Source organism: Chaetodon auriga, chromosome 10 (genome assembly GCF_051107435.1).
Source record: "Chaetodon auriga isolate fChaAug3 chromosome 10, fChaAug3.hap1, whole genome shotgun sequence".
Taxonomy (NCBI): domain Eukaryota; kingdom Metazoa; phylum Chordata; class Actinopteri; order Chaetodontiformes; family Chaetodontidae; genus Chaetodon; species Chaetodon auriga.
Window position 1 is genome coordinate 3168919 of NC_135083.1, and position 15986 is coordinate 3184904.

The following is a 15986-nucleotide window of genomic DNA, read 5'->3' on the forward strand; positions in this document are numbered from 1 at the left end:
ATTTGAGCCCTTATTTCTTTTTCCAAAGAATGCACATGCGGTTCCCATTTCTGCATTAAACTGCAGCTCTGCAAGTGACTATTACCATGTTGAACTGCTTTGAAGAATACAACACAACCTACAAACCTGTAGATGTTTGGGCGCCGAATGAGGCGGACGCACAAGAGACAAAGAGAGACGCAGAGATTGGAAAGAACAAGGGTTAAATTATCAAGACATTTCAATACACAGACACAAGGATATGAAGTGTAAGTAGTAATAGTTTACGATCTCGCAGCAGTTACGCTTGGGCTGTTTTGAATCCTCCTTACTAAGCCTATAAAGAACTGGATTAAACTTGTATAGATGCCTGCTCTCTGATCGATGGACTCTCTCACAAATCCTATTTGCATTGCATTTTTACATTCCATTATTCTTCTGACTCAGGAACTAGTTCTTCGACAGTACGGGTTCATGATTTGTGAGTGTTTTACGCCCTGTAAGTTTAGCCTCGAAAGTGTTATGAGCGTGAAATATTAGAGTCTGCCAAAGCCGTGGACTCTGGAGGGCTGCCAGCTCTGTCTCTCCCAGGGTCAAAACTCTGCTCCTTTTAATAACAAAAATAAAAGATGAAACTTTTACATCTTTCAAGGTCTCAGAAGCAATTTATATAAAACAGGAGCAGAGAGATGTCACTGAGTGAGACAAAGAGAGCGATAGATTCACACAGACGGGGTAGAAATATACCTGCACTGTATGTGTGTGTGTGTGTGTCCTACTTAGAGGTTTCCATCCAAGCCATGCCACATTGGGATATTAGTAATGTCCCTGTTTGTGGACAGTCCTTTTAGTGTTGTTGGCTTTTCAAAATTTGTTGTTGTTGAAGCAATAAGACACAACAATAATTCAACAGTGCTGGCATATAGTAATCCCATATGTTGCTTGTCAAACCACCCCACGGACAAAGGCAGCGTTACCCGTGTTTCACCCTTAGAGTCAAACTTTTTTTTTTACTAAAAACAAACTACAATGCTGTGGCTAGTTTGCATATTTTTCCATTTATTTCGAAAGAGGATAAAACAGTTGCTGGACATATTCTTGGAAACCGCTTCTAAGCTTCAGGCCTCTGGGTGGGCGTTTCCCATGGCAGCGGCTGCAGGCATCTGAGAGCCAGTGTTGCTGGAAGACTCGCTATCAATTTCTGTGGTGCGCTACTGACAGGAGCACCTCATGCTGGACATTACATGAACATTGGTACACAGTGTTTCTTTTCCCCTTTCAACAGACTCACGTAGTGTTGGTTATGTACAGATATGACTGTTGAAACTCACAGCAATGCTAACAAAGGTACTGAGTCACAGGGTATCATGAGCAATGGGTGACAGCATCGACCCCAACCCCCCCAAGCCACCAACATTGCTATTGCACCAATCAAATTACGATACTGCTGATATGTAATTTTCAACTGATGTTTTTTCCTGTTCTAATCAAAAATTGATTTTTCAGATTTAAGCTGTAAAGCCTTTAAATCATACCATACTCCAGATCTACATCTTATGATATTTTAGAGACAAAACCAGTAGAATATCCTCCGATGGAGCTAAAAAAAGAGTCCATGCGCACACATGCTCTCAGTTAAACACATACAGACGGTGCTCTCATGGGTGAGGAAGACGTTGAGTGGTGATAACTCCAGTCCCATTACCTCCTCAGAGTTCTCCTCTTCTTTCTTTTTGCTCCACTACTTTTCTTCTCTGCATCTGGGTTTCATTATAAAGACATTAAGCTTAAGTCCAGGAGAGGTGATAAAGTAGCAGATTGAAGGGCTTGGGTAATGACTGTTTACTCAACAGCAGTCACAAGTTTGCATGCTGGTCTTTTTCACATAGCATCCCGTGGTAAGACAGAAGGCCTGAATATAAACACAAATCCACCCATTAATGCCCCGCAGACTGCCACATTCTGCCTGTCTGTCTCTTAGTCTGTGTCTCTCTGTTTGTTGTGGTTGCTGACTTCAGGCTCAACATTGTGTTCAGCTTTCTTCACTTTGCAAATCTTCTTCTCCCCCTGTGCTCGCTCTGTCTTCCCATCTTAACATCTGCAGTAGCCTCTGAAGGAAAGTAGCCGATTTTAATTTACGACGCGGCTCTTATGATTACACTGTTGGTCAAAGCTTACTTTCGTGACCCACTGATTTCTCGTCTGGCGCCACCAGCACTGCAAAGTTTTTAGTTATACAATGGTACATCTCAACATCATGGATTGGCGCCAAATTTTGTACAGACATTCATTGTCCCCAGAGACAGAAGCCTGATGACTTTGGAGAGCCACTGCCTTTCCCTCTTGCACAACCATTAGGTTGGCATTTGTTGTTGTGAGTGAAATGTCTCAATAACTATTGGATTGCCATTAAATTTTGGAACAGACATTCATGTCCCCGAAATGAGTCCAATACTTTGGCTTATGACCAAATACCTGCAAAACTAATGACAATCCCGTCAGCCTCAGTTGTACTCTGTGTTTAGTGATAATTAGCAAGAATTAGCATGCTAATGTGCTAGCACTAAGATGGTGTACAAGGTAAACATTATACTATACATACCTTTTACCTTCATGCTATTGCTATATATTATATACACGCTGATGTTAGCATTTGGCTCCAGCCAGTCCAGCCTCACAGAGCCGCCAACATGGCTGCAGACTCCTCCCAATGCAAAGATGCCAAATAAAGGGAAAGTCGAGGTTCAACATGTTAAAATCAAATTAGCTGGTTTAAAAAAGGTGGAAGTAAATTTTTGAATCCCCCAAGCCACTGTTGCCAGTTTCCTGTCCGACAGGGAAGTCGGAGGAATTTGTGTGATGTGATAAGTTTGTATGCTTTGTATGTAAGGTAAATGTGTTGTTTTGTGTGTTTTGTAATCTAAGATCTGTTTTGACCCCACTGCAATTCCTAGACCTGTCATGACCTCTCGCTTCCTCTCTCATTCCTCTGAAGATAAGGGTCTCCATGAATGTACAGCATGCATATGCTTGGTAGCGTGGTTGTTTTTCATCCGGTACACACACTGGTTGCTAGGCTGTGGGACAAAGAGAGATCTAGGCTTAGTTATGGGGTGGGAGAGTGTGGCTGGTAGATTGGAGTGTAGGGGGTTGAGGAGGTGGGGTAGCAAGGTAAAAGTTGGGAGGTAGAAAAATCAAGGGAAGCTATTCAGAATATGAAAAACACAGGAAAAAAGCAGGAAAACCCTCATGTCCTGAAAAACAAACAAACCCCTAAAATCCTACAAAAAAAGAGAAAGAGCATAGCTGAGAGGAGTGAGAAGTGAGGGAGCAGGTAGAGGAGAAGGCTTGAATATGGGACGATGAATGGACTGGTGTCGTTGTTGTGATGGAGGACTGAGGGACAGATACGTGGCCCAGTGTCTGAATGAAACTGGTGGTTTACTCAGTTTCCTCGTGACCATCTGTCTCCGATGACTGCATTGACTCACTCTCTGTAAATCTATATAAATGCAGTCATCAAGCCAAACACACAAACAACAGAATGCCCTCTTAAACACAAACAAAACAGCTCAAACTGGTCAGGAGACTGGAATGGCAGTGTTTCCTCTGTCCTGGTTTGCCCCGGGACACGAATCCTGGGAACAGCTCGCTTCCTCTTCCTCCTGTGATGCAGCAGTCCTACTAACCTTTTTTCACTGCTGCTCTTGTGCCTCTGATCTGAAAGCTGAGGAACACTCAGCTCCACCAGCACAGCAACAATGTTTGAGGCGGTCTTTGGTAGGGCTGCACGATATGGCACAAAAACATTCCTATTCATTTTTGTCACACATTTCATCTGTATCATAAAATGCATTTGGATTTTGCCATATTTTGATTTTCGATGTTCAGCCCTACGCCTTGGTGTAACTGAGCGCAACAAGTCAGTCAATTATTCAATTAGTCGATTGACAGAAAATGAATCAGCTAGTTTGAGAGTCAAATAATGATATTTTTAGTCGCTTTTTAACAAAACTGCCACAGTTTTATTAGTCATGCATGACATTATTATATCTTTGGGTTTTTGGACTGTTGGATGTCGTCAAAGAAAGACCTGGGACGATGTAAGCCTGTGCTGTTGGAATTTGTAATTTTTTGACTATTTACTGACATTTTACATGCAAAATGATTAATCGAATATCAAGAAAATAATCTGTAGATCAACTGATAATGAAAACAATTATTTCCAGCCCTGTATTCGACAATAATAGTCTGAGGAACTAACCACAGAGCTAAATCAGGGACTAATAGTACCTTTAGCATATTAGATTTTGTGTTTCCATTCAAGAACTGACGACTGTGCAAATTAGACTGATAACAGATTTAAAAAAGGCCATGTGGTTTGAGGTGGAATTTTTGCACATGAGACAACACCACCAAAGTCACGATGATCTTCATAATTTATTGTTATGTGTCTGTGATGATTGAGTAAATGTTGGAGAGGAGATGTGCCGAAGTGGAAAGGGAGTCTTGCTGGCGTGGCTCTAGGAATGGCCAAGGTCGCTCCGTCAAACTATGTAATGGAGACACTGTTTCCAAGCTAACGCTAACATTACTGTTTCTCTTCTGCATTTTCTTGTTACTTAGTAATAGGGTGGAAGAGTGTAGGGAGTTGGCCGACATACTGTATGTACCAATATATCTGCTGTAAGCTAATACCGGCCCATATGTCGGCCTGACAGATTTATCAGTCTAGCTCTAATGTTGACATTTGCATTGAGCTGTGTATAAGTACAGTCTCACAGAGCTCACAGAGCTTATCTCCTGCAGGAGAACTGTATTGCAAGTTCGTCTTGTGGTTTTGCTGTCCTGCCCACAACTTTACTCTTGATTGACTGTCACTGATCTCACTGTGTTGCTTTCAGCCTCAGCAGGCAGCTGTTTTCACTGAAAAGCTCTAAAAACCGACTCTATATCTATCTGCTCCGCACCCAATGACTGACAGACGCAGAGACTAGCTGGTGAACATAGTCGACCGTTTAGCAGTTAAAGAGGCAGATAGCGTCATCTCGTAAAAATTGGACCTTTGTGCGTGCAGTCAAAATGCAGGTAACACCTGAGTGACCTGAGGTTCCCTGAAGGGTATATGAAAAGACTTTTGGCAGAGGCCACTCATTCAACAACAGAATAACCTTAGTATTTTCAGTTTTGTTTGTATCGAGAAAGCACTTGCATCCATAGAAAGTGATGAACGTGCCTAAACACATACACACAGATGGGCTGTTGTTCACCTCACTCCAGTCAGATCATCAGCTAATGTCAGATGGTTGTTGATGTCGTGTGAGGAGCTGAGGTTTTAGCCTGATGACACGAGGTTATACAAACAGACCTGCATTAGTTTGCTGCCCAACCCCTATAGGTGAGGTTGTGTGGGCACGTACAAACAGAAACGCACTACTTTCCCTCCCTGCAAACACACACACACACACCCATACACTCACATCCGTTGTAATTCATGGCTTAAGTTATATTTTTAGACAGCTCTGTGATATGCCAGTGTGATAACTGCTGTAGATGATGGGTATCTGCTTCCACATGGTTCCCTGCTCGGCCCGCACCTTTCCGCTCTTACTGTTTTCAGACTTGTTTACTCTGCCACCGTGTGGAAATGCAGGCTGCTCTGATGACACCGGTGTAGCAGCTGTGGATCTGATATTGCAGGCCTTTGCTTTGCCATGCCGTGGACGCAGTGCCAGTGTTTGTTGTTCTTAGAAGCAGCTTGCATTTCTCGGATGGCTTCTGCAGGCCAACAGGGGTAGTGACCATGTTTTGAAAGTTTACAGTACGTGAGATTGGGCAACCTGGTTAACACTGTGATCTCTCTTTTGAATGCATTCCATCATACTGCATGTTGATAGAGAAGGAGTGTATCTATGATTTCATGGCACCACCACTGAAAACAAAACTCACAGTGTTAACTTTTAAAATTTTGAAGCCACAATAGATTGGAATAATTCATTTATCTGAAGGAAGGCTGTTCCAAGTCCCATAAAACGATAATCTGCTTAATGGAATTCATGTCTAAAAATGGTTTCTAATGGGTGGACTTCATCAAAGTGTTGACTGAGGAAGGCCGTGCATGTGGGGAGCTCTGCACTAGCGTAAACACTTGAGGTGTGCTTTAAATGTTGTCTAGGTTATTTAGTGCGTAGTTAGGTTTGGCAGTTGACAAGCACTCGAAGAGCTACTCGGAGCACCTAACGTGCATTAGACTGCGCTTATTGTCACTGGAGACTTTAACAAGGTCAATCTCAGAAAAACATGACACAAACTACAGCAACACATCCAGTTTAACACAGGTGTGGTGAAAACAGGTTAATCACTGTTATGCCTCATTCCTCCATGGCTACAAAGCCCTCCACCACCTTCCATTCAGCTGATCAGGTCTGTCCTCAAAGCTCCTCCTCCCTTCCTACAGGCAGAGGCTGAAAGAGGAAGCCCCAGCCTATAGGACCATACACCACTGGTCAAACCAGTCAGGCGCCATCCAACAGCATTGTTTTGATGATTTGGACTGGGAGATGTTCAAGGCTGCAGGAAGTATCAACGACTACGAGAGCTCTCCATGCACAGACCGCAGCCTTCACCTCCGGCTCACTGGAAGAATACAAATTAACACGCTACACAATTAGAGCAGCAATTATACAGGCAAAGAGGGAATACAGACAACAGATGGAGTCCAAACTTGTCTCCAACAACCCGAGACACCCTCCCAGACAAACTCAACTCCCTTTACACCACATTTGACCCCATCTGTTAGACCTCATCATATCCAGCCTCCACCCCACCTCTGCTAGCAAACAGAGCTCCGCCCAAACCACCACCTCCTTTTCTGCTCTACCCCCTCTCCATCACTGCGATGGACGTTCACTGGTTGTTCATGCTGATCAATCCATGCAAGACGGACAGCATCCCTGGATGCGTCCTGAAGGTCTGCGCCCACCACCTGGTGTGGGTATTCATGAACCAATATTTAACCTGTCCTTCTGTTCCCACCGGCTTCGAATCCATCACCATCATCCCCATTGCCATACAACAGAAAGTGGTTTGTGGTTTTACAACCACAACTGTGTGGCAACAAAGGCTACAAGGACCATTATGAAGTTTGTGGACATCACAGCAGTTGTTTTGTTGGCCCTGGAACAGCAGTGGCAGGACAACCACCTCTCCACACCCATGGGGAATTGGCATGAGCTAGCCACTCTACCAACAAAAGGCCCAACAGTGCCCGCACAGCCTGTACACAGGACTTCTAACAGGGAACCACAGAGAGCCGCTGACAGGCTGCTTCACCACCTGGGACGACAGCTGTACCAACATGGTCCACAGTCCATCTATCAATCAATCAATCACTCAGTCAGTGAATCTTATTTGAATTGCACAATCATCATGCAGCATGATACCAATAGACTCATGTTTGAATATAGTAAAGGTTTAAATAAAATAACCATTCAGCATCCAGAGGGGATTTTGACACTGAACAAAGGTGAGAGTAAGAGACCTGACATTGGAGCAACTTTTGTCTTTGGCCTTGAGAACTGAAAGCCAACTACCTCCAGCTTTGTTTTGTTTTGGACCAAACACCACCAACTAAAACTTGAACAAGCACTGTCTGCTGACGCCGTCTGGGCTGGCCACTCATGGGGAGCTCTTGGTTGGAGCTAGCCACCGGTACTGATGACCAGAGGTCACAGTCTGCTGCCAGCCTGCCTTCTCTTCTCAATGCACACTTTATGTTAGAGAATGAGTTTGCTCTATAGACGCCAAGACCCAAACTGCCAGCCATAACACGCACACACACATGCAGTCTAACTATCTGTGCAATGTTCAATTGATTGTATGTGCACCTTTTATTGCTTTTTATACCTTTTTATTGCTATTTACTTTTTTATTGCCATTTATATTCTTTTTATTTCATTGCTTTTTATACATTTTATTGCTTTGTACCTTCCATTGCTCTTGTACACTTTTATACTCTGTTTTTATGTTTATATGCCCTATATGTTTATTTATTTATTTACTTACTGTTTTCAGTAATGGAGCCTACCAGCCAAAGAATTTCACAAGAGTGCAGTTGTGACAATAAACATCTTGAATCTTGAACCTTGAAACATTATTTTCACTCAGAAGAGTCTAAAGATTAAAATCTTATATATTATTACACTGTCATATAGTTTTTTTTTTAGATACTTAAATATCTTGTATGAAAATGCTCTGCCCTTATGTACTGCAATGAATGCTTACTATACTGTAGACGTTTCTTTTGTCCATGAGCTGCTTTTAAATTGCACAGTTGCACCTAATTTCCAGGAATCATGTATTTGTAGCAGCTGCAGGGCGTTAAATTCATTTGAAGACAAAGGGTTTGTTGCAGTTCACTGTTCACTAAGCCCCGCCCACCTCAGTTAGTGTTGCTACACCTGTCAAACTGTCGCAAGAGGCACATATGCAGATTACAGTGATGATGCCAGAACTACGATTAAACAACAACCGTTGATTTATTCGGCTGAAATGACGACTGTCACAAGCAGATGTTGTCAGCTATAGTTAGCTAGCTAATGAGACCAATATTCACTGGTTGTTGGTTGAAAATTCTTTTTCTGGCTGACTTGTTAATGTTTCCAGCAGTTTTTTTTTAATATAAGGAGTTTTAAGTATGCACGATTGCAACTTATGCTAAAAGTCGGCATCCTTACCAGCCAATGGTCCATGTAGAAGACATAGACACACGAATGTGCTAGTAGAGGAAAAGTTAGGGGAGTAGAGATGGGTCATGAATTTTCTAATTGTAGAATATATTCTAAAAAAATGAAAGGTTAATACATCTATCATCTTTGAAAATATATGTTTTCCCTAATTTTTAACCCACATACATGCAACTTAGATTCATTGGGTGATAGTTTTAATGGTCAATGCAAAAGTGTAGCTCAGCAGAGCAATCCAGACCACTAAGGCTAGTTACTCCCTACGAGCCACACTAAATTAGTCTAAAATGAAACCAGTGCACTCCCACCTACAGTAATATAAGCTAGCTGCTAGCATATCGCAAAGGGTGTCTTCAAACAACGGTTTGATAGTTCCCACTGAATATCGAACACTATTTTCACTTGAAATATCCATCCCGACATCAGAGTCAGTAGGCTTCATACTCCAGGGACCATGAACGTCTGTATGAAAATTTATTGCAGTCCATCCAGTAGTTGTTGAGGTATTTCAGTCTGTGGTCAAACGACTGGCACTGTCGAAGACGCTGTAATATTGTAAAGCCTCGTTCTGAGTGTGCAGAGAGGGAGTGCTGCCTCACTTTTCTCACTAATCCACCATATTTAGTTGTTGAATGCAGAGCACACTGAGAAGATGTTTTCAATTGGAGATGATGGACACAACAATTACGGAGAAGACTGCTGTAAAAACAGACATTTAACAGTTGATCCATTTATCAGACACAAGTCTGCGGTTTACATTAAACCACTATAAATCCAGCCTTTATTTGCTTAGCCGTTCCTAATGCTGCCTTATCGCAGAGTGTTCCCCCAAAATCTCCGATCAGATCAGTGTCTGTGGATCATCAATCAGGGAGCAAACACCCACCCATACGCTCCTCCTTGTGGAGATGCAGCCCACATGCCAGTCAGCCAGTGGAATCCTCCGGCTTGTGGTTGAGACGAGGGGGAAGAGGAGCAGACTTGGCGGATCAAGGGTTTTCAGGCTTGGAGCAGTAGCTGCATTCCTCCATGTCTCTCTGTCTTCCTCTGCTGATGTCTCACTCTGTCCTCTCACTCTCCCCCCTCCCTCTCTCTCGCTTTCCACCCATCTATCTCCATTTCCTGTTCCTCGAGCCCCGATGGGGTTGTCAGACAGGATCGTTGATGTTTCCCTGATGTCCTGTCCTCAAATGCTGCACTCTGTCTGCCTGTCTTGACCAGGCTGTTTGTCTGCACCGTCCCCATTATTTGCCACTCTGAAAATAGTTTGGTGTGAATGCCAAGTGTGTGGTCCTGCATCTTGACTGGATCAAGCTGTGTGCTTATGATTGAAATACTCAAAATCGGTTAGATCTGTCGTTACGTCTGTGGTCGACCGTGTTGCCGAAAATCTAAGACATGAAAATGATCGAGTGTGCACCAGGTGTAATGTACTGCCTCTTCAGTCTCTGCATCAGCCATCAGTGGCTGTTCTTTTGTTTGGATAAAAGAACATTTCCCTTTACGCTAACTTGCCAAAGCCTGACTTTTTTTTCCTTTTGGATGTCATCCTGGTCATATTTTGTATAACTTTGACCTGAGACATATATTAGATTTAGATTTAGATTTATTTGCCCTTTTGCAAGGAAAATTGTTTCCACTTTCTGTGCAGCCTCAGAATACACAAATACATCAAACTCAACAAATACATACATGAATCCAATACCGTACACCCACTACCAGCACACTCAAAATTTACATACACAAACACACAAGCTCAGCCACATTGCAGTCTGGATGTTCTGGAGGGGACAAAACTCCTGCTCAACTTCTTCCATGCCAGCGACCTGTACAAGGTGTGGGTTGAGGGGGTGAGTGGGGTCGAGTGCTTTGGTGTGAGCTCTGCCTGCAGTGGCTGTGCTGTTGAGGTCTGGGGGGCCAGTGATCTTGGCGGCCTTGTGTGACATGATGAAAATGAAAATCTTTTGGCTGCATTTTTTTTGTCTGTTATTACTAGCTGAAAAGAAATGCAGCAGAGAGAGAGAGAGGACGGGAAAGCATTTAGAAGATGGAGCCTACTGAGAGATGAAAGAAGAGCATAATGTCATTGCCCTCCTCCTCCTCCTCTCTTGTTCAGTAGTGTGTTTCTACAGTAATGGAGGTGCAGCCTAGAAGACAGATAAAAATCTCTGGTAATTACCTCTGAGTCACTCTGATCTTATCCGAAAGTTGGCCCTCTAGTTATTTCTGTTGGCATGGTAAAACCTGGAGAAAGGCATACATACTGTACATGCAGAGAGAGGAGGAGAGAGAAACATCCTCAGCTCTGAGAGAAGTAGCTGACACTGACAGACATCCAAAACGGGTGGAGGGGGGGGTGGAAAGGAATCCTCTCCCTCATTAACATGTTAACATCGGTAAAGAAATACAACAACATGATTTAAAACTGCGCTGGTCATAATACAGGCCACTGGGAAACAATGTAAACCTGCTATTGGCTCTCTGCTCTGTAATTTAGGGATGATTGGCGTAGTCGGACCTGTCAAGCTTTGGATTTCTGCTCTGTTTGACCTCCTTTTCAAAACCAAAAACAAGAGCAAACGCATAAGGAATGGATTCAACTGTGTGTCTGTCAAACATAAGCTGCAAATGATAGCATGCCCGGCTAACTAGCTTACTGCTACCTTTATAATAACCAAGTGTTTTGCTAACTGCATTATTTTGTCGGAGTTACAGGTGATGTTAGAGAAGCAGGAGTGAGACATCCAGTGTGTAGAAGCCAGGATGCAACATTATCAGAGTTTGGGCTAACATTAGCATTAGGCTAACATTGACATTAGCAGTTCTGTCTGCTCTTTATTGGATCTTGGGAAGGTTACACGCAGGACTACCAGCCAAACTTGTTACCAGTTAAACTATTACATTTCCCATTTGGGCCAACAAGCTCTGTCATCTTCAGCTGTTGATTTTTTTACGTGGGACGTGTAGCTTTATCCTCAGTCTCTCAGCATTATATCATACACAAACATCAAGGCCATACAGTAAGAGAGGAATGATTATCCATCTAGCTACAGCTGATCAAATCTGCAAGCAGCGGTTGTTGTTTCAGCCGACAGAGTCAACGGCCATAAGCTAGAAATGAGCAAACAAAAACAAATGCCTTTGTTTGCTTCTGTGTCAAATCAAAGACCCATTGTTTCAAAGATTACTATGAATTTTGGGTGGTACGTCTGCCACTGTTGTCATTGTGAACTGTGGCTGTGAGAATGGAAAGGTTGACAGGCATAGCAAGAGTGAGTAAGGTGACGTGGCTTACTGACGGTCTGTCTGTGGCGGTCAGGATGAATGAAGCAGAACAGTGTACAGATTCGGACTGTGCGTCAGTGGACGAGCCTTCATCTGCTCATGCTCATTTATTATACAATGACAGTTCTCTGGTAGAGAGGAGGAAGTACAACCCAGACCCCAACAAAGGTGGGACACTGTGTAAAACATATAAAAACAGAATGCAATCGTCTGCAAACAAACTTAACAACAACGGCTTTCTGAAGTGTCCCTGAGTTCATGTCGTCATTTCCCTCATCCAATCATGTGTTCACAAAGTGGTGAACCTCGCTCCATCCTCACTTGTGAGCGACTGAGCCTTTCCAGGATGCCCCTTTCACACCCAATCATGATACTATCATGAGCAAACCAATGAGTCTGTTTACCTGTGGAATGATCCAAACAGGTGTTTTTGGAGCGTTCCACATCTTTCCCAGTCTTTGAAACGTGTCGCTGCATCAGTTTAAGAATAAGCAGATGTTTACCTAATCAATGAACCTGATGAGGTGAAATATTAGATATGTTGTCTTTGTGCTGTTTTCAGTTGAGTAGATTCACAAAAGGATCAGCAAATGATCACATTCGGTTTTATTTAGGATTTTTAGGAATCGAGGATGTATTTCACCTGGTGTATTTTTTATTTGGACAAAACCTGCAGACTCTTGGCTCTCTGTGATATATAGGTTTTATGTATATACATGTTCATGACTGAAAGTGTGTATTTGTGACCTGTGTAACTGCGTCTGTGCAGGACTACCCCAGGAACAGACACCCAGGATGGAGCCGAGGGTCAGTGGCGTACCATGCAGGTGAGATCTCCCCTTTTTTTTTTCTCTCTTTCTGTTCTGTAGTTCTGTATTTCTCAGAAAGAAGGTGGTGTGTTATTTCCTTTTGTCAGTGTGGAATTTCCCCTTTAGTCTTGTTTGACTCCGCTGTATCTGCTGCCTTTTAGATGTAAACATCACAGGGCACAGCTTCAGCTGGATGTTAAGGTGCCGAGCACAAGCAGAGATCAAGCAGGATTGCGGGGAGATAAAAGGCACAAAAAGAAGATAAAACCGACTGTGACAGCATCAGAAAGAGGAGAGGGGTCATATCTTCATCTCTCTCCTTCTCTCTTTCCGTCATCTAAATATCTCTCTAAGCGCTGACCCAAAGAAAAACAAGACACAGAAAACTGACTTTAGTTATCTTACACACACACATTCAGTCTTGGCTGTTTGTGACGACAGGCCTGTGAACATTATCTTCACAGGCATCTGCACAAAACCCCCACAGCTCCCATTCCAGGCCTCAGCACCCCTCGATATCGGTGCTAAGAGATTAGCTATCAAACGCTGCTGCCACGATATGAGGATAGCAGCAGCTAGGTAGGTGGTTGTTATTGCACTGTACAAGCTACAGTAGGTAGCTGGCCCTTTATCTGACGATCCGCTGTCACAGTCAAGATCTTGTTAGTCCTTATCAGACCGAAGCAGTTAGGAGCTAGCTGGCTTTTATCGCATTATTTTGGTCTGCAGCATCCCATTGTTAATCTCTTTCACTCTGAATGATTCACACGCCACAAATGTCACTGTCATATGTTTTTTCCACCAGGAAATTATTTCATTTTCAGTGGAAGGCTCATATGCTTTCTTCCAGCTGACCTCCAATCAGCTATCAAAACACGTTTTCTCGTTCACTCCGCACATTCCGTTAATGTTTGGAGCTGGTGTTTATAGTCCTAAATCCCTGTATCCCTTCGCAGATTCCATTTATACTTAAGATACATTAATAATAATAACAGTTGATGCTGCGCGTCCTGCCGGGCCTGAGGATGATGCCTCATTGCTGAGTGACAGACGAGGCCAGTCGTTCACAGCGGCTCGCCATGCCAGTCCCAGAGGTCTAGTGCTGCGGTCTGCCTGGTTTGGCTGCTGTGCGTTGGACACCACAGAAATGTGCACGCCCCAGCACAGCTCCCATTAATCTTATTTGTTAGAGACTAAAATGATGTATGTGGTTTTCCACGCTGTGCGTATGAGGTTTGCCTTCCCATGCTTGGGTTAAGGTGCAGGCTCGGATTCAGCTACTTAAAATCAACAGCCAGGGCCTCTTCTTCATGTCTCCTCTCGCTCCTCCATGCATCCAGGATTTTCACCGAACAGCTCAGGAACCTCAAGAATTGCATGCGGACGCTCGTTGGCAGAGTGACAAAAACTTAATGTATACACAGTATTATATACCCCAGGTCACATAACCACAGCAGAAATTGCTTAAAGAAGGAACGACTAGCTTTGTTAGCCTGGTTTTCCTGCTCGGTGCGAGCCAAGAACGCTGTGAATAGGTGTTTCTATGACACATGGTACCTCTGTTTATTAACTTTTATGGTTCGTTTTTGTATTTGACCTCAGTATCTAACGGGGCAAATGTCTGCCAGGATATTCTTGGCAGACCTGAGCTTTCTATAGACTGCTGAAGCCCATTGTTATATTTTTATCTTAGCTGCCTCATGCTGTTCCTTAACGCGCTGTGTTTGTGAGGTTTTTATCATTAGCTGTAAATGGCTGTAGGTTGTTTTTTTGAGTTATATTACGCAGCCTGGAGGCGAATGCACGCATTACATAATGGGTCAGTGCAGCATTCCTTGTTGTCTTGGTTTTACTGACTTTTTGTTCTATTTCTGATTTCTGACCCTGATTTATGGTGCATCGTATTGGGCACGCGACCAATGTCGACCTGGGTCACATGTGATGTGTATTATTGACTCTTAAGGTTGTGATTTTACTCCGGATATATTCCAGTTATGTACACAAAGCCTGCCCACCATATCGCTGCTCCTTTGTATAGCTTGTACAGTTTGTACAGTTTGAGACTTCTTTGGCCTGCGCTGGTGTTACCACGGGTGTTTGTGTTGGGAGCTGGCCCGGTGTGGACCTCCATCCTGTGCGTTGGCTCCACGAGTTAATGGGCCGTGGGGCACCGCGAGGCACTGCGAGCCCCTGTGGGCCCCTGTGGGCCCTATCAGGAGCAACCAGCCATCCAACCAGTGAGTGCTCCTCAGCAAGCCTCATTAACCCTGTCACCCCCTCCAAACCCCCATCAGTGACTCACACGTGCTATGACTCAACACCCGCAGCTGAAGGTTGTGCCCTACCACCACCGCCGCCACCATCCATCCATCACCACCAAACCGGCCTGAGATAATGAGGCTCAGTCTAACTTCTGTGCTCTGTATCAGTGACAGGGTCTAATCTGATTCCAGCTCAGGTTCTGCAAAAACAAATATTCAATACCAACATGTGCAGGGGGATTATATCATCGTCTTACCTAATGGGACAAAAATGGCCTTAGGTGACATCGTCTCTATAAGAGACTGTGGATGTCACAACACAACCAGGACAATTACGGCTGCAGCAACCGATTTTCATTAGTTATTAATTTGCAGATTATATTCTCAAAATAGTGGAAAATTCACTGTTTCCCAAAGCACAGGCTGGGGTTTTCACATTGTTTAGTCCTTTATATTCCTTTAACTATCATGGAAAATATCAGCCGCTCTTGACGTTGACGAAGCTGAAAGCAGAGACTTTTGACATTTTTGCAGTAGTTTAATATCAGAGTCCTCCAACTGTCCAAAACCCAGAAATATTCAGTTTATTGTCACATTAAGATGAAGAAAAGCAGCAAATCCTCAAAGTGGAAATAAGTGGAAAAGAAAATATTTGGAAAATGAACTTGAAAAATGATCAGAAGAACTGCAGATTATTGGTCCGTCGATCAGCTGATCATTTAACCTCACCAGGACCCTGTAACTGCAGAGTCTGGACTTCCTCTGTGGTCTAAACTGAGATTAAATTTATGGTTCAGGTGCTCAATCAGCTGGAGTCTCACTGGCAAATAGGCCCAGGAGGTATATTGTATATTTATATCAACTCAACACTAAGCTCACATCACAGCTGCAGAAGGAATTTATCGTAA

At 43.5% G+C, this 15986-nt stretch overlaps 1 protein-coding gene across 1 annotated transcript in view; it reads left to right on the forward strand.

Annotated features, from left to right (window-relative positions):
• spryd3 (SPRY domain containing 3) overlaps positions 1–15986 on the forward strand; it is a 53634-nt gene that overhangs the window by 27924 nt on the left and 9724 nt on the right. Inside the window, exon 8 of the mRNA XM_076741873.1 lies at positions 12778–12835. Coding sequence (XP_076597988.1) covers positions 12778–12835 — 58 coding nt within the window. The remainder of the gene's footprint in view (positions 1–12777; positions 12836–15986) is intronic.